Source organism: Rhamphochromis longiceps, linkage group LG9, assembly GCF_057381845.1.
Source record: "Rhamphochromis longiceps isolate RC_006_pf linkage group LG9, R_longiceps_female_GT1.1, whole genome shotgun sequence".
NCBI lineage: Eukaryota > Metazoa > Chordata > Actinopteri > Cichliformes > Cichlidae > Rhamphochromis > Rhamphochromis longiceps.
In genome coordinates, this window is record NC_140565.1 from 34,877,621 (window position 1) to 34,900,904 (window position 23,284).

General features: G+C 43.7%; 1 protein-coding gene across 3 annotated transcripts in view; it reads left to right on the forward strand.

The window, feature by feature from the left end:
- The window catches only part of LOC146662758 (uncharacterized), a 29,702-nt gene extending 9,886 nt beyond the window's left edge, over positions 1-19,816 (forward strand). For all 3 annotated transcript variants that reach the window (XM_085419386.1, XM_085419387.1, XM_085419388.1), the window contains 3 exons: positions 274-380; positions 13,634-14,650; positions 15,024-19,816. In XM_085419386.1, the coding sequence (XP_085275512.1) occupies positions 274-380; positions 13,634-14,632 (1,106 nt within the window). In that variant the 3' untranslated portion in view covers positions 14,633-14,650; positions 15,024-19,816. The remainder of the gene's footprint in view (positions 1-273; positions 381-13,633; positions 14,651-15,023) is intronic.
- The last annotated feature ends 3,468 nt before the right edge of the window (positions 19,817-23,284 follow it).

The following is a 23,284-nucleotide window of genomic DNA, read 5'->3' on the forward strand; positions in this document are numbered from 1 at the left end:
GAGTACCATTGTTTCAGAGGGTGTCCGTCTCCCAAATCCACACTAGAAGCCAGTTCCACAGCAGAGGGGCCTGAAAGCTGAAGGCTCAGCTTTCTGTTGTGCTTCTAAATACTGTAGGAACTGCAAGTAAGCCTGCAGTGTGAGAGCAAAGTGCTCTAATGGGATAGTGTGATGCTATGAGATCTTTAAGCTATGATGGGGCCTGATCAGTCAAGACTCCGTCCTCTGTTCTTGTTTCACTGTGATGTTACAAAGATCTGTTTTGTGTCCCAGCCGATCAGCAGGAGGAGAAGAGTCTGACGGAGCACCAGACGAACATTTTCAACCATTCGGACTCAGCTCAGCCGCTACAGTGGACAAAAATGTCATCAACACAAAAGGTGAAGAACCTATCACTTTTATTGAAACTGTGCACTTCATCAGCTGATGCTTGTTTGTCAAGATTGAAAAGGATTCAAGAAGAAGTTTGTCATTTCGTATGGTATTACCCAGGCTGAAATGAAAGTGTTTCTCACCAGCATCTACAGTGCAATAATCAATACAACTAAAAAGAAAAATGGTTTGACAAACAGTAAAAAGGCAGTAATAAATCACAACAATAAAAAGGGGTAAATAACATAAAATCTTAATTCATAAACAAACTCCAGTCCAAATAGTCACACTCATACAGGTAGCATCAGCCCTTTCACAGAAGGGGCTAATTAAATTAAGTAGTGTGTGTATCTGGGGAGTATATTGTATGCTGTGTGTGTGTGTGGATAGGAGGCATCAGAGTATAGCTGTGCTAATAGCTGAATGTATGGTTATTGGGTGCAGTCCTGCTTTTCTGAGTCTCCCAAGGGAGTGCAGACACTTTTGTGCTTTTTTTGATAACTGCTGTTGTATTAATGAAGAAGGACGGTTCATCAGCAAGGTGCACACCCAGGAACTTAACACTGCTGACCCTCTCCACAGCAGCACCCTCTATGGTGAAGTCTGTGTGGTGATCTCTGCCAGACTTCCTGAAATCGATCACCATCTCTTTTGTTTTGTCCACATTGTTGGTGAGATTACGGGATCTACACCACACTTCAAGCTGCTCCACATCTATTCTATAAGTGGTCGTTGTCAGTGATGAGACCAACCACAGTTGTTGTCTGCAAATTTCAACAATATGATTAGCACTGAGTCTGGCTTACAGTAATGTGTGAGCAGACTGAACAGCAACGGGCTCAGGACACCCCCCAGAGGAAAGTCTGTGCTCAACAAGATGGTCTTTGATGTGTGGCTGCCCACCTTGACTGTCTGTTGCCGCTTTTCAAGAAGCTGAAAACCCATTTGCAGGTTGCAGGGTCCACGCCTGATAGCATCAGCTTTTCCAACTGCTGCAGAATGATCGTGTTAAAAGCTGAGCTGAAGTCGATGAAATGGACTCTGGCAGAGGGGTGTTCTTCCTCTCCAGGTGTGACAGCATAACATGGAGTGTGGTAGAGAGAGGTCATCTTCTGTAGATCGGTTGGTCCTGTATGCAAACTGAAGGGGATCCAGGTCTATTTGGAGACTGTTCATGATGTGCTTCAAGACCAGCCGCTCGAGGCATTTACTCACAATTGGTGTCCCTTGTCATTGGGGGAGGGGGCTTGTAGTACGTAATGTGTTGGAAGCCCTGCCACAGCATCGTTCCTCACACTGTGTTGAGAAGCGCTCCACAGTCTGATATTGTTGTCAAGGGAGCAGACATTGGCCGGCAACTGTGTCCGTACGTCTGGCTTGTATTGGTTAGCAGCTAGCCTCGCATTAGCTCCTCTATGCTTACCCTGCTTCTGTATCCTATCACACCGCTTTCTGTGTTTCCTCCTGGGTGTTGCTCAGAAAGAAAAGAAAGAAAAAGAAAAGAAAAACAAACAAAACACCTGGATCACCTGTATGGAGAAAAAAAAATTGTGCAGCACGCAAGATAGACAGCGCACAATGTGCTTTGAGGCAGCAGGAAAGAAAGGTGTAGTCCGTGTCTGTGAACACCGGTGTGTACACCTGTGTGCATAGCTGTGTGGATCAGCATGCTTGTATTCCAAAGGTTTCTCCATGTAACGATCTGCTAGGAAGTGTGGGGAGCCATAGCGCCGTCCCCCAGGGTATGAAGCAGGTATGGAGGAGGTCCAGGCCCCAGATATCCAGAGGCCCCAGAGTACAAGGACCCAAGGAGGCCCACCAAAAGGGGGGAACCGTGCCACCCTCCTGGGAAGAGCTGAGTAGAGCCCCAAACGAGAGGTCACCCAGCAGCTACGGAGCAGAGGCCAGAGGGGGTTGCAGTGGCGTGCCCGCGGGCTCTGCCGGCAGCCAGCTGCGGCAGAGAGGACCGAGCTTCAGGCCCAGAGGGCAGAGGCCTGAGGGCATCCCATCCCCCGGAAGGAGCCCAGCCGGGCCACAGGCACCAGGCCCCGCCAATCGGCCACCAGGAGTGAGCCGGTACATACATGAGCGCCCAGCCCCAGACGACAAGGACCACCAACACACCAACGTCTGAGGGCATCAGCCACCGGCAGGGAGTGTGGTGAGGGGAGATAGGCCTCCGTACTTAGGAGGGCCTGAGATGTACCCAGAGAGGTTGAGTCTAAGACCCAACCTGACATATAGACACAGACGAACAGGCGCACGCGGATACAAACGTGCATTCCCACCCCATGTGCACAACCAAATACTCGGCACTCACCCAACGTGTAGACAGACACAAATAGACACTGCACAGACAGTCGCACTCCCCAAACATACTCTATATCCCAGGTCCAGGTACCCCCGCCCCCAGAGGGGCAAGCCGCACCTAAACCCAGGAGATGTAACCCTTCTCTCTGGGGTGGAGGCAAGCGTACCACCTCCTTATCTGCAGTAGTAGGGAGGCCCCGCATCCCAGACCCCAATCTGACGGCCAGCACCTCCTCCCAGCGCCCCAGCCCTGACGTCTAACAGAACCGGGGTGAGTGAAGACCCAACACCTCCCTAAGCCCACTCATATGTAGTGTTGCTGTGTGCTGTTCTAAAGTGCATTTAAAACACAGGAGAGCATGGTACTTGCTTCCTCTCAGAGAGCAGCACGGCTCTTCCCGAAAACCCTTAGTGTCTATATGCATTTAAAATTGAGGGTAGGGCAACAGCACCAGAGGTGGGTTGGAATACACAGACCATCCTTTGGATGCTATAAAACGTGCCCACCCCCAAGGCCCTATATGTATGTGTTATGTGAGAGTGTGAGTAATGTGGATGTCTAGGTTGCAGAATAAAATTGAGGCACAGGCGGCCAGAAGGGGACAGAGGGGGAGTGCCTCCCCTGCACCTTGGTGACATACCTGCACTCCAAGCCCTGTGCGTGTGGGTGTGGTAGAGCGGGAATAGGGAGGCAGCTTAGGATGGGGAGGGAAGAAAGGGAGGGGCAAGCGGCCCCTCCCTGGGGCCAGCTCCCCCGCTGACCCCAGTAGGCACCCCCACACTCTGGAACCCACCAGGGCAAGGGGGCCCAGGCCCATCCGGACCGGGGCCCGCAGCAGCAGCACCGCCCAGCCCCACAGAGTCCGGAGCAGCCCACCCGACTCCATCCCAGAGAAAACTGCACCCACCCCATCAGTCATCTCCCAAACTACACAAGACAGTAGACACCCAGGTTGAGTTCATTCTCCACCTCTCTTATATCGCTCCCCCCACGTGCAGAGTGAGCTCCTGTAGAGAGGAGACCACCTGCAAAGATATAACAGCCTCCCCACCAGTTAGAGAGCCCCCTAGTTGGGCCGATGCACCAGAGGTCCCCTACACTGGGGCTGAGCCCCCCTGCACCCACCCGCCCACAGCTCTGGCGACACAACAGCCAGGACCCAAGCCCCCAAGGCCCAGCAAGCACCCCAGACCGGGGGACGGAGCACCCCCAAGCCTCCACGCCCGTCCCGGACCCAGGCTACCAGACCAGTAACCAACGTCCGCCAGCACCATCTAAGAGCCCCTAACCAGGTCATGGCCACATCCCCCGGGTTAGGCCCTCAAGGGAAAACGTCCCTAGGGACTCCCCAGATGCCCCAAGGCCATCCCTACCCCCGTATCCACCACAATAGCGAAGGCAGGACCAAACCATGACCCCCCCACCCCCACTAGGTGATGAAGCCGATCAAAGGAGCCCAAAGGGATTGATCAAATGTGAGGCTGTTTCAAGACGACTGTGATCTATTAGATGGTTTTTATATTGGTTAGAATTAAGATTATTTTTATTTTTCCAGTTAATGAGGACCATTTTCTTGGCTATGCATAGGGCCGTAAAAACAACGTGGGCTGTGTTTATTTCTGCAGTGACCTCATCCAAGTTGCCCAGCAAGCATACTAATGGAGAGGCTGGAATGTTACATTTCAGACACTTTGATAAGTCTTCACATAACTCACGCCAAAACTTCTGAACTAGTGGACAGAACCAAAGAGCGTGGATGTAATTGTCCGGTGTATTTGCTGTGCAGTGTGAGCAGTTGTTGGAAGGCTTATAGCCCATCTTGAACATCCTATGACCAGTATAGCGCACTCTGTGTAATATTTTGTGTTGTATTAATTGGAAACTGGGATTTCTGATCCATTGAAAGGTTTTTAAGCATATCTGAGACCAAAGGTTTGGGTCTAAGCTGATCGATAAATCTGCTTCCCATTTTGCAGTAGGAAGGGATATTGATTCATCTACTTTAGAAAGTGTTTGTAAGTAAAGTTTTGTAATATGTCCGGATTGTTCCAGATAGGTGTACGTTTGCATGGGATTAATGAAGACTCTGTCATTTTTAGAAACTCCCACCATGCTGTCAGAGAAGAGCTGATGCTGACGCTTTTAAAGCATTCATGTCGTTTGATGTTTGAGCTGATAAATGGTAGGTCTGAAATTTCTAGGTTATTACATAGGGCCTGTTCTACATCTATCCAAGGTTCATCTAAAAGGGTGTGTTTAAACCATCTAGAGGTGAACTGAAGCCTGTTGGCTAAAAAATAGTGATTAAAGTTAGGCAGATCTAATCCTCCTTTATCCTTGGTCTTTTGCAGTGTTTTTAAGCTGATACGTGGGGGTTTATCTTTCCAAAGGAATTTAGAAATATACGAGTCTAGAGATCTGAACCAATCTTGTAATGGCTTATTTGGGATCATTGAAAATAAATAGTTTATTTTTGGCAAGACCATCATTGTTATAGCGGCGACCCTTCCCATGAGTGATATGGGTAAAGATTTCCATCTAGCCAGATCAACTTCTACTGTCTTTAACCCTTTAAAGCCGGTCGGAGTGAACACGCTCCATTTTGCGTAACTATTTTTAAATCCCGGTAGCTCTGCAACCAAGTAAGCTAGCGCAATAATTTTTTTTGCATATGAAACCGGAGGAATTGTACTTACATCTTATGCCATCAGCTTGTCCTAGGTCACAGTTTCCTTCCACATATAGCTTTGCAAAAACTGCATAAAAAGCGCTTGCAGCACCAAAAACAAAATATTTCAGAAACACGCTTTGCCGATCCGATCAGCTGTTCATAACACTTCCTACATCCATCAGCGTGAACTATCCCATGTCCGCCATGACCTGCCCGAAACCGGAAGTGACGTCATTTTGCGGAAATGTAGTTTTTTGCCATCAGGGCCTCATGAGCCTATACTGGTGTTTTTAAAAGTTATATTTGACTTTATGACTTTCTGTGTCATTTCTGGGATGCTTAGGACTCATATTGCACTGCTGGAAATAGTTTATTTTGATGCATATGCTGTTTTCTTTGCAAATTTGCATTATAATATTTATTTTCGTTTTTCCTACAGTATATGAAAATTGGTGTATTTCAAAAATAAAACTAAGAAGACACTCAAAATTAATTTCCTGTGGTGAGAAACTAGTTTGTGCAACTTTTTTGCATTTACAGTTTTGAGGGATATGCCTCTTAAATTTCTCTAACTAGAAATATATGTTAAAAAAACGATTTTCAATTTTTTTGTAGTTTATTGTACTTTTTTGCAATTTATGTAATTACTATGCACTTAATGCATACATATTATTAAAATTTGGGCTATAATGGTTGTATTGATGTATAGCAACTTGAAATACTCCCAAAAATGGCACTACAGCATGTAAAACTATAATATAAGCTCTGGCGGACTTGGTTCTATGGTAGGTCTTCAAGGGTTAAAAGTGGGATGTGGTTTAATTTAGTTAATTCTGAAAGTTTAGGAGAGACATTAATACCTAAATATTTTATATTTCCAGATTGCAGTGGGGAAGGAGAAGAATTATGGAAGGAGCAATTAATCGGAAGGACTGTTGATTTTGACCAGTTAATTGAATAATCGGTTCAAGGTTCTTTATTTGTCACATGCATAGTTATACAAGTATAACACACAGTGAAATGTAGCCTGACACGCTCCTCGACATGTGCAAAAAAATTGGGGGGGGGGGGTGTAGAGGAAAAACATTATATATATATATGTAGTATATACATTGGGTGAATGTGCAGCAGTAGCAGCAAGCAGGTGAATTCTGTACATTAATATGAATAGACATCTGACTATTTTACAGGATAGACAATATAAACATATTTAAAATTAAAGGAATTGAAATGTACATTGTGCCTTGGTTTAGAGTGTCTGGAAGAGAGTCCTGTCTCAGTCAATTATAGATGATGTGAGAGGGCGGGTGTGTGTGTTTAGGGCACGGATGGCTTGGGGATAGAAGCTCCTCTTGAGTCTCTCTGTCCTTGCCCGGAAGATGCGGAACCTTCTATCAGATTGCAGAAGTTGGAACAGTTTGTTGCCAGGATGGGACGGCTTCCTTCAGTATCTGCGCTGCTCTAGTCCGGCATCTCCTGGTGTAGGTGTCCTGAAGCGGGGGGAGAGCAATCCTGCAGCAGCGTTCTGCTGTACGGATCACTCTCTGGAGAGCTTTTTGGTCCTTCACACAGCTGTTCCCAAACCACGATGTCATGTTCTGTGTGAGGATGCTCTCCACAGCGCCTGTATAGAAAATCCTGAGGATCTTTGGAGAGACCCTGAACTTCCTCAGTTGTCGTAGGTGATACAGGCGCTGCCTAGCCTTTTTGGTCTGGACCTGAATGTGGGCAGCCCATGTCAGGTCTGAGGAGATGTGGACACCAAGATACTTGAAGGACTGCACCCTCTCCACTGGAGCTCCATTGATGATAATGGGCTTGTAGTCTCTGTGCTGACCCCTTCTGAAGTCCACCACCAGCTCCTTCGTCTTGCTGACGTTCAGCTGGAGGTGGTTGTCCTGGCACCACGATGCAAGATTCTTCACTTCATCCATGTAGGCCGTCTCATCGTTGTTGGAGATGGCACCCAACACCACTGTGTCGTCAGCAAACTTCACAATGGTGTTGGAGCCATGGGTGGCCACACAGTCTGAAGTGTAGAGGGAGTAGAGCAGTGGCGAGAGGACACATCCCTGAGGTGCTCCTGTGTTGATGGTGATGCTGTTGGAGAAGCACCTGCCCACCCTCACCACCTGAGTTCTGCCAGTGAGGAAGTCCAACACCCATGCACACAGACGGCTGTTAAGTCCCAGATCCCTCAGCTTTGTGAACAGTCTGCAGGGCACTATTGTGTTAAACGCTGAACTGTAATCAACAAACAGCATTCGCACATAGTTACCCTGTTTCTTGTCCACATGGCTGAGAGTGGTGTGTAGGACGTGGGCGATGACGGAGACACTTGAGAAAGAGTTTATCAATGCAATTACCCCAGAGAGATTGGTTTGTGAGTTTTGGAGAAAAAGTAACACATCATCCGCATAAAGGCTGATTTTATGTTCTACATTCTTACATTTTATGCCCTTAATTGTTGTAGCCTTTCTAATTGCTGCTGCTAGTGGCTCAATAAAAATTGCAAACAGTGAAGGGGAGAGTGGGCATCCCTGTCTGGTGCCCCTCAGGAGACAGAAGCTGGAGGATGTTTGTTTGGTCATTTGTTCTGACACAAGCTGTTGGGGAATTATATAATATTTTTAACCAGTTTTATAGCTTGAGGGAAATACAGGGTCTTTGCCTGGTTTTAGTAAGAGACTGATATTTGCAGAGTTCATATTTGGTGGTAGTCTACCATTTTCTTTGATTTCCTGCAACATCCTGTGAAAAACTGGTGCCAGAATCGCCCAGAATTCTTTGTAAAAATCTATTGGAAAGCCGTCTGGACCTGAAGCCTTATTATTGGGCATACTTATCAGAGCTTCCTGGAGTTCACCTGGCATCAGTGACGAATCCAGTGCCATTGCTTGGGTGTCTAATAATTTTGTAAGAGTTATGTTGTCGAGAAATTGATCGATTTCATTTTTAGATGGGTTTATTTGTGGTGTATATAAAGTTTAATAGAAATCCCTAAAAAATATGTTTATTTTTTTAAGATCATATATTGTATTCTCAGATAAATCTTTAACAGCACATATAGTTGTTTTTTCTTTATTGATTTTTAACTGGTTAGCAAGAAATTGTCCGGATTTGTTATCGTGTTCATAATTTTGCAGGCAAAGTATTTGTACTAAGATTTTCGTCTTTTTATTAATAATTTCTTTTAATTCTAGTTTTGTTTTGCGTATTTTGTTTAATATTTCTTGATCTTGGTGTGACACATAGGCTTTTTCTAAGAATTTGATGTTTTTTGATGGTTTTTTTTCTAGTTCCTGAATATTTTTGTTTTCTTATTTCTTCTTATGTGATGAGAAAGAAATTATTTTACCTCTCATCATGGCTTTCCCTGCTTCCCAGAGGACAGATGCTGATGTTCCAGGAATGTCATTAAAGCCTAAATATAGAGTCCATTTTTTTAAAAAGTATTTGATAAACTCTTCGTCTTTGAGCAGTGATGTATTAAATCTCCAGTTTTTACTTGGTGTAGTATTATTCTTCTGTATTAGTGTTAAAGATACAGGAGCATGATCGCTGACAGCTATAGGATGAATCTCAGTGTCTGAAATGTTACTCAGCAATGAGCTTGTGAAGAGAAAATTATTTAGAAGATAAAGAAACTCACAACTCAGATATCTATTTTTTACATGCGCATGGGCAGTCAACGATCCGATCTGCTTTGCACTGATGTGCACAACAGATGAGACACAGAAAAAGCGCCCAGGGCATCCTGAACGTCCTTTATTTATACTTAAAGCAAGTCTCCACAGCAGTAGGAGTGTCATGTATGGAACTCCTTAAAAGGAGAAAGAGAGGGGGAGTGCCAGTCTGTCCGTTTAAAACCGGATGTCACCACATTCCTTTTACACATATGGCTTCAATTTCTCTCTCCCTGTGTTGGCTCCAATTCACAACCTCTTCTTCCTTTAAATGAAGCTACAACTTAAGCATAATCACAAAATTAAAAATCTTTCATCAGAGCTACTGAACAGAAAATAATCCAGACGAGGTTTTTTTTTTTTTTTTGCACTCGTTTTTATTCATTTTCAAATTAAACCGTAAGTCTTTTTTGTAGATGGAATCTTATTTAATGCAACCACAAACCCAAACTCAAAGGGGTCTGGTGATGCCAACCTGTATGGATTGTTGCTAAAACAGTATGCAGTCAGAAGGAAAACAAACGTCTTCTTTCAGCCAGTCAGAGCTGTGCTCGCTGTCCAAGCCTTTTTGTTTCAATCACAAAAACTGGACCAATCCTGGGACAAAAATCAAACACTGCAAAAGCCAAAAAAGAAAAGGTTAAAAACTGTATTTGGTGACTAATCATGTTTGATTCACCCCCCAGGTTTGGGAGCGGTTCTGTGGGCCGTAATGTGAATATTTAAGAAATTGGACAATGTTTCTGTTCAGGCATGATGCAAGGTAGTGCTCCTCCAGTCTGCTTTGTAGGCCATTTTGGAAGCAGCAGTCAGGTGAACAGCAGATGTAATTCCATTTTTCGATCTCCAGGCCATCTTTGAAGAAAAGCATGAATGGTGTGATGCCGAAAAGCATGAATGATGTGATGCCGACTCCATGGTTAAGTCGGTGGCGCCGCACCGACTTAACCTTTTTAACCTTAAAAAAGATGGCGCCGGTGCATGTGGCTTGCTGTCTATCACTGCCAGTGTTGGTTGTTTGTTTTGATTTTATTGACTATTGTAATAAATGCCAACTCTCTCTTGGTGTATGATCGCCTAACCGTACTGGATCTCCGACCTTCTGCCAAAGGCTGGGCAAAGTGGAACCAAGCTGGACATAAAACTTTGCCCCCGCTAATATCGGAGATCCCGGCTCACCTGTGCCGTGTTCCAGATCCACCACTCCGGCAAAAGTGCTGACGCCGGGGTCGAAGGGCTGGCTTCCTGGTGAAGCTGAAAGCTTCTTTAAGGTATTCTCTTAAGCCCTTATCCAGAAAACAAGGAGCGGTGCCAAACTTCTGTTTCTCTCGGCGATCGTTGGAACCTGTCTGTACCTGGCTGGTACCTGTCATCTGCCTGGATGGGATGTTCCAGTCCCGCCGGCGTGGTGTGAATCTGCGGAACCTGCGGCCTCTGTGTCGGGCTTCTAGGACGGCTAGTGACGGGGATCCGCCGCTTACCGCCAGGATTGGCCTGGTAAATGCTAGGTCCCTAGCGAACAAAACGTTTATCCTGAAGGATTTCTACACATCCCGAGGACTGGATTTTCTCTGTGTGTGCAAGACGTGGATGAGCGCTGGGGAGTGCAGCCTCTTCTCAGATCTTCTACCTGGCGATTGCTGTTATTCTAATTCCCCACGTATGTTGGGCCGAGGAGGAGAAATAGCTACGATCTTTAAAAGTCATTTTAAATGTAAGAAGCTATCAACCCCGTCGTTCACCAGCTTTGAACTGTCTGTTTGAGTTGGGCTGCTCTCACACAGTGTTGTGTGCGGTGGTTTATCGGCCTCCAAAATACAATAAGGACTTTGTGTTGACTTTGCTGACTTCTTGGCTGAATTCCTGCCAAAATATGATCGTGTTCATATTGTTGGGGATTTTAATATTCACGACTGTTGTCCTGATATGCCCATGGCGAAGGGCTTTTTAAACCTTATTGATTCGTTTAATCTGGTGCAATGTGTGACAGGTCCCACACGTGAACGTGGACACACACTTGATCTTGTTTGATCTCATGGCTTTTCTGTTTTTAACATAGATTTGTGATGCTGTGTTTTATGACCACAGTCCTGTGATGTTTGAAGTTCCTCTTGCCTGTGCCTCAGTTAAACCTCACGCTGCTGTTCAGCACTGTCGTGTTTTAACTCCTCCACTGCTGAACACTTTTCATCAAGTCTCTCCTTGTGCTCGTGACCTCTCAGTCTCTGTTTCCTCCTCTGCTGTCTTTGACAGGTTTGAGCATGTGACTCTTTCCGTTTTAAAGGAGACTGTTGGTCGTTTTAAGTCTGTAGGGTCTCCAAATGATGCCGTCCCTCCTCAACTTTTAAAAGAGGTGTTACCTACAGTTGGTCCTTTGGTTCTTGAGCTGGTAAACCATAGTCTGACTGTCGTCAGGTGTCGTCCCTAAAGATTTTAAACATGCAGTAGTCAAACCCCTGATTAAAAAACCTGCTCTGGATCCTACGGTTCTTGCAAATTACAGGCCTATCTCCAAACTACCTTTTCTTTCCAAAATTCTTGAAAAGGTAGTTTACAGCCAAATAATGGCCTTCCTGGAAAAGCAAAATGTGTTAGAGGTTTTCCAATCTGGTTTTAAAGCCTTTCATAGCACTGAATCAGCCCTTTTAAAAGTTTTTAATGACATATTTTTAGCGACTGATGCTGGGGACTGTGTTGTTCTTGTGCTTTTAGATTTGACAGCTGCGTTTGATACCGTGGATTATGCCATTTTATTCTCTCGTTTGGAGCACTGGGTGGGCATTAGGGGCACAGCACTGGAGTGGTTCAGGTCCTACTTGGCGGGGCGAACTTTTTTGTGTCAGCCTCGGTGACTATGTGTCGTCCTCCGCTCCCCTCTTGTGTGGTGTCCCACAGGGCTCAGTTCTAGGCCCCCTCCTCTTTATATCTGCTTCCTCTTGGTTCTGTACTGAGAAAGCACGGCATTCCTTTCCACTTTTATGCTGATGACTGTCAGATCTATGTCCCTCTAAAGAAAAAAGGCAGATACCTCACACAGCCATTACTTCAGTGTCTCGATGACATTAGGGCTTGGATGTCTGTTAACTTTTTAAAATTCAATGATAAAAAGACCGAGGTGATGGTTTTTGGCAGCCCCACTGAGACCCCCAATGTGTATGTAAATTCCCTGGCACAGTATGTTAAGCCAACTGTCACAAACCTGGGGGTCAAAGTGGACTGTGAACTGAAGCTTGACAGTCAAATTAAGGCAGTGGTAAAATCTAGCTTCTTTCACCTCAGGCAGCTGGCAAAAATAAAGCCAATTCTTTCACGGCAGCACTTTGAGACAGTGATCCACACCTTTGTTAGCACTCGGCTGGATTACTGTAATGCACTTTATATTGGGGTGAGCACATCATATATTAGTCATCTACAGAGGGTGCAAAATGCCGCAACTCGTCTTTTAACTGGCACTCGAAAGTTTGAGCACATTTCCCCTGTTGTAGCTTCACGTCACTGGCTGCCCATTTCTTTTAGGATTCATTTTAAAATTCTTTTATTTACTTTTAAAGCTCTCCATGGCCTAGCTCCATCTTATCTCTCTGAGCTGCTACAGCCTTATACACCCACCCGCTCTCTCAGGTCAGCTGATCAGCTGCTCCTGAAGATACCCAGGACTGGGCGTAAACTTAGAGGAGATCGTGCTTTTGCTGTAGCAGCTCCAAACTGTGGAACGAGCTTCCTTTAGAGATTAGACAGGCCACTTCTTTATCTGTTTTTAAGTCACTCTTGAAAACCCACCTCTTTACCCTGACCTTTGACACCACGTGAGATGTTGGTTTTTATTTTTATTTTAGTTGTTTTTAGGTGATTCGATGCTGTTTTATCTTGTTTTTGTTTTAATATAGGGCTGTTTTAATTTTATGTTTTATTTATTTATTTCGCTGCTTTCTGTTATTCTATTGTTTTAACTTATTTTCTGTACAGCACTTTGTTCCTGTGCTGGGTATTTTAAAGTGCTTTATAAATAAAATTGGATTGGATTGGATGGGGCCAGGTAAGCAGCCAGAGACAGCTCCATAAGGAGTGGGTTAGCTAAGCCAGTTTTGTCGGTGCTGTCCAACGTCATGTACTGTTCATAGCTGGGTACAGTGATGCAGGTAGACAGAGGTTTGCCACATGATGCACTTAGCTCTCAGACAAAGTTTGGGAACATAGGAAGGCAGTTTTTTGATATTGCGGGGTCCAGTTGGAGGAAAAAGCCTGTGAACTGCGACAGCTTCTGAGCTGGCAGAGGAGAGGGCTAGTCCACCTGCAGCTTCTTAGCTGCACAGTGAATCAGGGGCTGACTGCCGAAGCAGTGGCGGCACATTGGGGCTGTGCACACGTCATCACAGATAATCTGCCTTAAAGGCGTGAATAAAGGTTTCCTCAGCCAGGACACGTGAGGGCATGATATCCCATAGCACGTGTGTTGTACCGAGTGTATTGACTGAAAAGGAACTACTTCAACCTTTGGTTTAAAACTAGTGTTAATAGAGGAAATTTGAAGGTTGAGTTTGTTCCACGACTGCATTTCACTCACTGCCTCTGTTTGTATCTCTGTCACTGCAGGACCAACATGGAGCAAGAAGTCAGCGCTCTCAGGAGGCCGACAAACCTCACAGAAGAAAGGAAGAGAAAACATACAGTTGTGACTTGTGTGGAAAGTCTTTTCACTGTTCGGGAAACTTAGAAAGACACCAACTCATACACAGTGGAGTTAAAACGCACAGCTGTGAGTTGTGTGGAAAGTCTTTTAACCGTCCTGGAAACTTAAAAACTCACCAACTCGTCCACAGCGGAGTTAAAGCCTACAGCTGTGAGTTGTGTGGAAAGTCTTTTAACCGTCCTGGAAACTTAAAAAAACACCAACTCGTCCACAGTGGAGTTAAAGCGTACAGCTGTGACTTGTGTGGAAAGTCTTATACCCAGTCTGGAAATTTAAAAAAACACCAACTCGTCCACAGTAGAGTTAAAGCGCACAGCTGTGACTTGTGTGGAAAGTCTTATACCCAGTCTGGAAATTTAAAAAAACACCAACTCGTCCACAGTGGAGTTAAAACGCACAGCTGTGAGTTGTGTGGAAAGTCTTTTAACCGTCCTGGAAACTTAAAAACTCACCAACTCGTCCACCGTGGAGTTAAACCATACAGCTGTGAGTTGTGTGGAAAGTCTTTTAACCGTCCTGGAAACTTAAAAACTCACCAACTCGTCCACAGTGGAGTTAAAGCGTACAGCTGTGACTTGTGTGGAAAGTCTTTTACCCACCCTGCAAGCTTAAAAACACACCAAGTCGTCCACAGTGGAGTTAAAGCGTACAGCTGTCACATTTGTGGAAAAACTTTCCGCTGGCTAGTCAGCCGAAACAATCACCTACGCATTCACACCAAAAATAATGTTTACTGCTGTGATCAGTGTGGTAAAGCTTTTGTGATATACAAAAACTTACAACAGCACATGTTTACCCACACTGAGGAGAGACCTTATAAATGTGACCTGTGTGAGAAGACTTTTAAATCTCCACATTACCTCAAATCACACCAAAAGATTCACAGCAGAGAGAAACTCTAAAAGTGCAGTTACTGTGAGGTATGTATTTTTCTTTTAACAGTTTTACAATTTTATATGAATGAAGTTTAATTTCAAAGCTTAAAAGTTTTAAAAGCTCCTCCCCTTTCTCTCTATCTAACATTCACACTCCAATGGATGCATCGGAGAGCAGGTTGGAGTCAGTATCTTGTGGGATGCAGAGTAGAGCATCCAGGGGTTTAATCACCAGTCTTCCCATTAAGTAGATTACCTACAAATGAAGACTTAATGTTGCCCAGTAAGCTGAGTGTTGAAATGTAAACAGTAAGATATAATTGGACACTGGCACAGATACTCCTTATTTCAGGCGCCATTAAAAATAAAAATGTTGAGAGAATTCCCTGACTTCCACTGGGTTTGTGTCTTTGTTTAGAAGCAGAGCGACACAGATGGATCCAGTTCTCAACCCTGTCGTCACTGTGGTAGTGGAAAGAGTTTCTCTGTGACTTTTGTGAAAAAACTTTCAATCATCAAGAGAACCTAAACAACATCAACTCAGACACACTGGAGACAAAACGAACTACTGCAAAGAATGTGGGAGAGGCTTCCCTAAACCAAGTGAATTAAACCAAAATTAACTCTGTCACATGGGGTCAAAAACCATCTCTCCTTCACCACTGCGGATCATCTTAAAGTGCATGGAAGAGTCCACACAGGAGAGAAACCATACAAATGCAGAAACTGGGAGAAAAGTGTCTCGCTGTCAGGAAGTTGTAACAAACATGAACGTACATACATGGAGGGGAAACTACAGCTGTGACCAGTGTGACAAATCAAAACATTTCACACCCATTGATTTTGAAAACCTTCAATATGAACTAAAGCCATCAACAGGATGTGAAACGACCACTGATGTGACTTTATATCCAAGAAAAAGATAAAAAAGTCAAGCTGATCTGGGTCTGGGCTGTACTTTGGTGTATTACCACCTTAAACAGTTTGATCTTTTTGTGGTTTCATTGACTCAGTTATGTCAGATTTCCTCTCTGTCCTGGTCTGGATGCTCATCTGTAAAGAAGTAAAACTCGGATCGTTCAGTGGTCTCTAGCAGCTGATTAGTGAGCCAGCACTTCTGTGTATCATGCAGTTGTGCTTCTTTTCCTCTTGTGTCGACTCAGCTCAGTTACTTGGTTAGAGGGTTCCACATATACAAGAATCCTTCCTGGAATCGGTTTTTTGGTATGAGGTGTTCTTGGGAAGACGTCACACCACCACCACTGTGTCAGGCTGTTCCTGTGATCTTCTTTTAATGCCACGTGTAACGGGAATCTCTCGAAAAACTACAGCTCCAACTACAGCTGTTGTTAGATGTGAGATGAGCCTTTCTGTTGTTGAATCTCTCCCCCCATTGAATCTCTTATTGCTGAATCATGACCTCTGACCTTATCTAAGCTAAGTAAGGCCTGCAGGTCTTTAGATGATGATCTGGGTTCTTCAGTGACCTCCTGGATTAGTCATCGATGCACTCTTGCAGTATTTCTAGTCAGCCACTTGCTCCTGGGAGGCTTGAGTACTCTTCCATTTTTCCTGTAGTGTGGATAATGGCTCGTAGTTCGCTTGAGTCCCAAAGCCTTAGAAATGACTCTGTAACCTTTTCATACTGATGTCAGTGACTTTGTTTCTCTGCTGTTTCTTTTGATCGTATCATGATGTGCTGCTGTGTGAGGTCTTTCAGCCGGCTTCCATACATGGTCAGGTTGTTTTTCATACTTTTTTACCCTTAACAAATGAAACCATTTACAGACTATTTTCCACTGACCCAGGTACCTTTGTCATATTTCTTTCCTTTTTGATCATCTGAAACATTCAAATGTTGAGTCCTTCAGGTGTAACCTTGACTGTTTTCCCAGTTGCAGCTTGCAGCTAGGCTTAATCCTTCCTTTTTATACTACTGCTTAGCCACAACCAGCTGTGACAATGTTTATGGCTGGTTTGGTTAAAGTGCCAGTTTAGTAAATAGGAGAGGGCTCTCAATCCCACCAGTGCATAAAAACGTGAGTTCTCTGTCATTGCTCACTTTCTGTAAGAATGTCATGGCCCTGGGTCTTTTGACCCAGCGTTTTGTGTTTTCTATTATTGTGATGTATTTTGGTTCTGGTTTTCTCTTTCTTTGGGTTTTGGTTCTGTTCTTCCCCAGTTTAGTATTTAGGCTTTTCTGCCTGTGTATTCCTGTGTCAAGTCCGGATTTCTTAGTCTGTGTCTTTGCATGTGTGAGTTCTTGTTTTATTTTGTAGGTCTGTGTCTCTCGTCAGTGTTTCTAGTTTCACTCCCCTTGTCTCCCAGCCGTGCCTCCGTCTGTTTCAGGTCTGTTTTTTGTTTAGCTTTTCCCAGTTTAGGTTACTCCCTGGGGTCCGTTCTTCGTACCTCGCCTTTGTAAGTTAGCTGGATTTGATTGTTGACGATTTCGCGTGATCTTGGATCGTTCGGTTCTCCGAAGCTCATCCGGGACTTGCTGTCATAGCAACAGATCCGTAAGCGTAAACCTGCTCGGGAGCAGGTTTACTTTATGTAAACAGGATTAGATCGTGGCCACTCAGGTATGTCCGCTTCATTTATACGAAAGCAACAGCGACATTTTACCACTGTTTCACCATAAATAAATAACATCAATGTAACTAAAGATAATGCAGTACTTGATCCTTTTATTGATTTCACACAGATACATACAGGTCATTTCCTAAAAAAAGGGAAATGTACTATTAATCATTCTATTTCATGTATTTGATTATTTCAGATGTAATTCATATTTTAGAGTAGTAATTGTAAATTACTTCGTGTAATCAAGATGAGAGACCACGGCTATAAAAGCGAAGGTGGATTTGGGAAGTCTGTCGCAGCCATGTCCTGTCCGTATACGCGAGCCACCCATTGCGGAAGGTGCAAGATTGATAAGGAGAGTCCTCAGAATTCAGCGTATATTGCGGGATAGACAGGATCCTTTAGCTCAGCGCGACAGTGTGCTCATAGAGAGATATCGATTTTCCCGTGAGGGTATTATTTACTTAACCAACTTGTTGACGAGGGGGTGCAGGACCACCACCTGTCTTTTTTTGCTCTGCCCCTTTTCTTGGTTGCTGTTATAAACAAACAAACAGATTATTTCAGGGTCTCTTTCCAAGAGACGACAAGCAATATAAGTGATAAATATTACCATTCTGTAGAATATTCTAATATTTCACTTTTACTTGTTCCCATGTTCTAGTGGGTCCTGTCGCTGCTCTAATGTGAAAGAGGATATAATGTAATATAATATAATATAATATAATATATGATAAATCTACCCTACCGCCTACTGGTGTTGGCCAGACGGGCCGATGGCGCGATATGGCAGCCTGGCTTCTGTCAGTCTGCCCCAGGGCAGCTGTGGCTACAACTGTAGCTGCCTCCACCAGTGTGTGAATGTGAGAGTGAATGAATAGTGGCATTGTAAAGCGCTTTGGGTGCCTTGAAAAGCGCTATATAAATCCAATTTATTATTAATATTATTAAATTACTTACGAGTTTAATTTGTCAGCAACTTTCTGCCAGCCCTCTCTCCTTGCTTTTGCAGCCTTTGCAGTGTTCCCTTGCGTTTTAATTAAACTCTGAAACTCCTGAAATCCCTCAATCAAGAGTTCTTGCTCTGCTGCTGAAAAATACTGAGCGCGCTCCTTCGACATTTTCGCCGACCAATCAAAGGGTTGCCGATCAATGTTTCTACTATCGATGCGTAGCCCCTTTTAAGCCACCCAGTGATCTCACGTTACTTCATCCAGCTGTACTAATTGTCAACAACAGGTGTGTTCGGAGAACCGGAATAGCGAGCTCAAAGTTAGCGCAATGATTTGATCTTGGATATAGTAAGCGAGGTACGAAGAACGGACCCCTGTTCTGTTTTTTCCCACCCTCGCCTTTGTTTATTATCTCACTGTCAATAAAGCTTCCTCACCTCAGTTGTGCTGCATCCTGGGTCCTTTAATATCTTACACCTGGCTCGCGTCGCGAACCCTGACAAAGAAAGCATGTTATCCTCAGGCAGAGCTGCAGACGATCAAGAATCCATAACTACTGGATGGTGGACGTTTCTCTAAGCAGACAGTCAGTTCTTGGGATGCCAGCTGGATGTAGTTTCACAACCTTTAACTTAATCTCTGTGTGTTTTTGACATCTTATGCTCTGGTTTAACTTTCAAACAACCTGATTAATGAAAGCACATCAAATAACTCCTGTTTGTCATCAGCGGTGGCTTTAGGATCATCCTCACCTGCTCATGGTTGCAGTTGTTTATCGGTTGAATTGGCATTTCCTTTATAGTGTGATAAGATGTTAATAAGCGTATAAAGCTGTAAAGCCTCTTGAGTGACTTAAATCGCCTTTCTTCCTCAGTGTGATGCTCAATGTGAACTGCAGGTCGTCTTGATGATGTCTATATGCCTTAACGCATTGAGTTTCTTCAATATCATTGGTTAATTAGATATTTAGATTGATAAGCAGCCAAAATTGTGGACCTACTAAAGTGACCAGTGAGTATACAGTCTGGTTATCATCGTGTTTAACTTTGTTCACATGCACTGATGAATGAACAGCTGATGGCTGTAGCATAACACCCACTGTAGAAAACGGTATTCGTTATCAGGAAACATTAAATGCTGAGTGTTTCCTCCCCACTACAGTTGTGATATATCTTCAGGTGTCAGAACTTCTCACAGTCCTTCAATCATTCCACCAAAACACTGATGCTGAAATACCTGACACATCCCTGTACAGCACAAACCCCCCATAACCATCTAAATTAAGATTTTCTTGTAATAAAAGTAGTAAAGGGAAGAAACTTTCAACACTAGAACAGGAGGGGTCCTTTTCACATCGGACTAAAACAGCAGCTGTAATTTGTATTTACTCAAATTACTTCAGGTCTGCACAGACCTCCCCTCACCACCTCCTGAGTACCCAGGAGAACACCAAGGCGTTCGTATATAAAAGCCACTTCACCAATAACTGGTTTCAGCTTTTACCTTGTGACAGGAATGTTCTTTCACCTCAAAATGACTTGATACAAATCATGAGACACATGTTTGACAGATTACACAATAATTTTATAAGCAAATTGACATTTTAAAATATTGTAATACTATCATATGTGAGAAATAATTCCTAGAATAAAGACTGAGCTGCTTAAGACTGAAATCATTGCTTTTGTGTTTTGTGTAATGCTCTCAAAGTTACTCAGAGTTCTCTATGAAAATTATTTATTCAAGCTTTGTATCCCATTATGCATTACATCTAAGGAAGAAAATGGAAAGGTTCGAGTAATGCCAAAAAAAACCTCTCTTTTGCTGATGATGTATTGTTCCATACCTCAGATTTCATATACAGAGAGTAGGGTGCAGTGAAGGAGTTTTCCTGTCCGCAAAATAAACACACAGGTGCATTTAAAACTTTGATTTCTCTGGATGAGTATTACAGTCTTTTATAGTCTTTATTTCAAGAGGTGTTTAGGATAAATGTTTTCAAGGAATTCCCTGACTTACACTATCATTGTGTGTTTAGTAGGGGTGCAACGATATTCGTATCGATATTGAACCGTTCGATACAGTGCTTTCGGTTCGGTACGCATATGTATCGAACAATACAAAATTTGTAATTTATTTTATCAACTTTCCTTCTGACGATGCTGTCTGTGTTGAGCGCTCAGTGAATCTGAGTTCGACTACTCCGCCTAGGCTGCACTGTCGAGCGCAGATTCACTGAGCGCTCAACACAGACAGCATCTCAGAAGGAAGAGCGCAGGGCAAGCTAGCGAGACAGAAGTTAAGCTCTCCTTGCAACATGGACCTCCCCCACCCTCATTCAGATCTGGTGTTTGGAATTATTTTGGTTTTCATGTGACGTATGACCCTGAAGGTAAGCGAGTCATGGACTAAAGTAAAACCGTATGTTGGATGTGCCACGCAATGCTCAATTACATGGGTGGGAACTAGTGTGTTAGCGCAGTTAGCTCGTTAACGTGTTGGCCGTCTAGCCCCACGCACGAGGCGATCGGCGGTAGCTCGTTAACGGAGATTTGCCGTGTTGTGGCGTTAAGGTCAGATTAACCTGAAAGCACTAGTGGGAACACAACGAATATGACTGCACATTTACGCCGACATCATCCTAGTGCAAAGACAAGTGGAAGCAGACAAAAAAAAGCAAGCATGCTACTAACTTTAGCCCAGTCATTTAGACAGCTGTTAGCACATGATTCTCCTTATGCTGCTGAGAATATAGCCCAGAAGAAGCGGATAGTATAGCTTTTATTTTGGAAAGAGCCATTTCTCTGTAATAAACTCTCTTTTCCAAAGATGAGTGATTCCTCAATCAGATACAGGGCTCGCAATATCGCTAGCCCGACGTCCCGGAGCTAGCGATTTTTTCAGTCGGGCTACCAAAATCTATCTCTTCCCTGCCCGTCGGGCTATTGTAGGAAAAATATATGTCAATGCTTTTGCATTCTTTCAGAAATGTAGCTGGGTAATTATGTCATTGGCATCGGTGAGCCACTGTCAATATGTGACATATTGAAATCGCGTTTGAATTTGCGCTTGTTTTTTTGCTTTCACTTTGCAATCGTGCGAACTGTGTATAGAGAGCAACAGCACTGATCTGTGAGTGATGATAATTTGTGCACCAATTCCTCTGACATCGTCTTATTAATCGTTAGCTTACTACGCAAACATGACAAGTGAAATCTCCCGCAGCTTAAACATGTGAGAGGTTGATCGCGCAGAGAATCGCTGAGCTTATGTGAGTGCGTGTGTAAAAGCAGCAGGATATATATTTGACTACGATGACCTGGATGACTGAGAACCTTCACAGACACAGATATATTATAGTTCTGCTGAGCCAAATAAGACAGGTCAGGGTGAAGAAGTGACAGCCAAAGAAAAGCTTACCACAAAACGGAGAAGTTATGACAAATCAGACTATAAGGCAAAAAGAAAGTGCAGCTTTATGATTTCATGGACAAAATAATTTCTGTGTCTGCAATATGACGAGCTAAATAACCAGGGCTGCACATAAGTGGTCCGCAGGTGCGCATTCGCTGTCAAAATAAAAAACACGCACAAGGGTTAGGGTTAAATTTAAAAGCTGTACTTTTGAGTTAAAATATATATTTATAATTTTAATAAATGACAAATTAAAAAGGCATGAACATTTTTTTTGTATCGAAAAAATATCGAACCGTGACACCAAAGTATCGAACCGAACCGTGAATTTTGTGTATCGTTGCACCCCTAGTGTTTAGCAGACTGAAACCGATGGATCCGGTCCTCAACCCTGTCATCAGTAGCGGTTTTAGATACAGGCGACATGGGCGGTTGCCCAGGCGGCATTGTGGTGGAGGGCGGCATCACGGGCATCAGCAAAAAAAAAAAATAATGCTCGTATTGGGAATGGCATAGGCACTGATCGGTTTTCTTTCGCCTATTTGCTGGGAGTAAGGGCGCCCTCCGTTTGCGAGGTGCGCCTGCTGCTTGCGGCACAAGGAGGAAAGGGCGGAGCGGCGAGGATTCTCTGGCTGGCTGGAGCAGCATCTAATAACCAACTCGCAAAATAAAAACAAAACAACAAACACGAAAACACCAGACATTATGATACAGACTTATAATTTGCACCGATGTTTTTCGAAATTCTATATGCGAAAAGTGAGCGCGAGAGCCCTCGGTGCGCCTGCTCGCTGCTGAAGTCAAAGTAAACTTTAATGTCATTTCCGCCATTATGGATTCATGATTTGAATCCTGGGTTGTGTGAAATCCCAGAAATAAACCTTAGACAAAGTGAATCTGTGAACTAAGGTGTAGGTCTGTTAGGTTATGTTGTGGTGATCGTCGAGTTGGTGGATTTGTGTTCATTCTGGAGTGCAAAATTAAAACCAATGTAAGATGGACAAGAAAAGTTCAAAGCCATCAGGTGCTCAGTTTAGAAAAAAGAGAAAAGAAGAGGAGGAGAAACGAGCAAAAGATACAGGTAAGCAGATGTGTGATTGGATGATGGCAGCTCATCCTGAAACAATCAGTGATGCCATTGTAAGTTCATAGGAGACGTTAAACTCGTAGTGAGACTCCTGCTTATCAGGGATGTAAATCCTTAGGTGACGGCCAAGCAGAAAAGCACTCTCCGCCTGTGAGCGAAAACCCCACCCTTTCCTATTGGTCGAAAAATGTACCATGTCAACCAATCAAGAAAATGATATGGCAACATGGCATTTAGTTGTTTAGGAAAAGGGAAGTTTTAGGAGTGACAGCGTGTTTTGAGATGTGAGGGATTTGCGACATTTAGCACAAATCTTGTGTAGTTAGTGTGTAGTGTAGTCAATTGCCCAACATTGGTCATTATTTACTGTGGTTTGCAGACAGAGAGTTACAGGACTCTCTCCCAGACCACAGACTCATACTCATAATACAAGTCAGAGTTATATAAAGAAAAATTAAATTAAAAAGAAAGTTGTGTTTTCAAAATTGAAGTTCAAGTTATTTTTACTTCCAATAGTGTTAACATCCTACACAGGTCATGAACAAGATTGTTTTTAATTTTCATTGTAAGTGGGCTAAAGCATTTAATTAAAAGTAGTCTAACATAAATGTAAATGCTGTAATTTGATTATTTTAATAAACA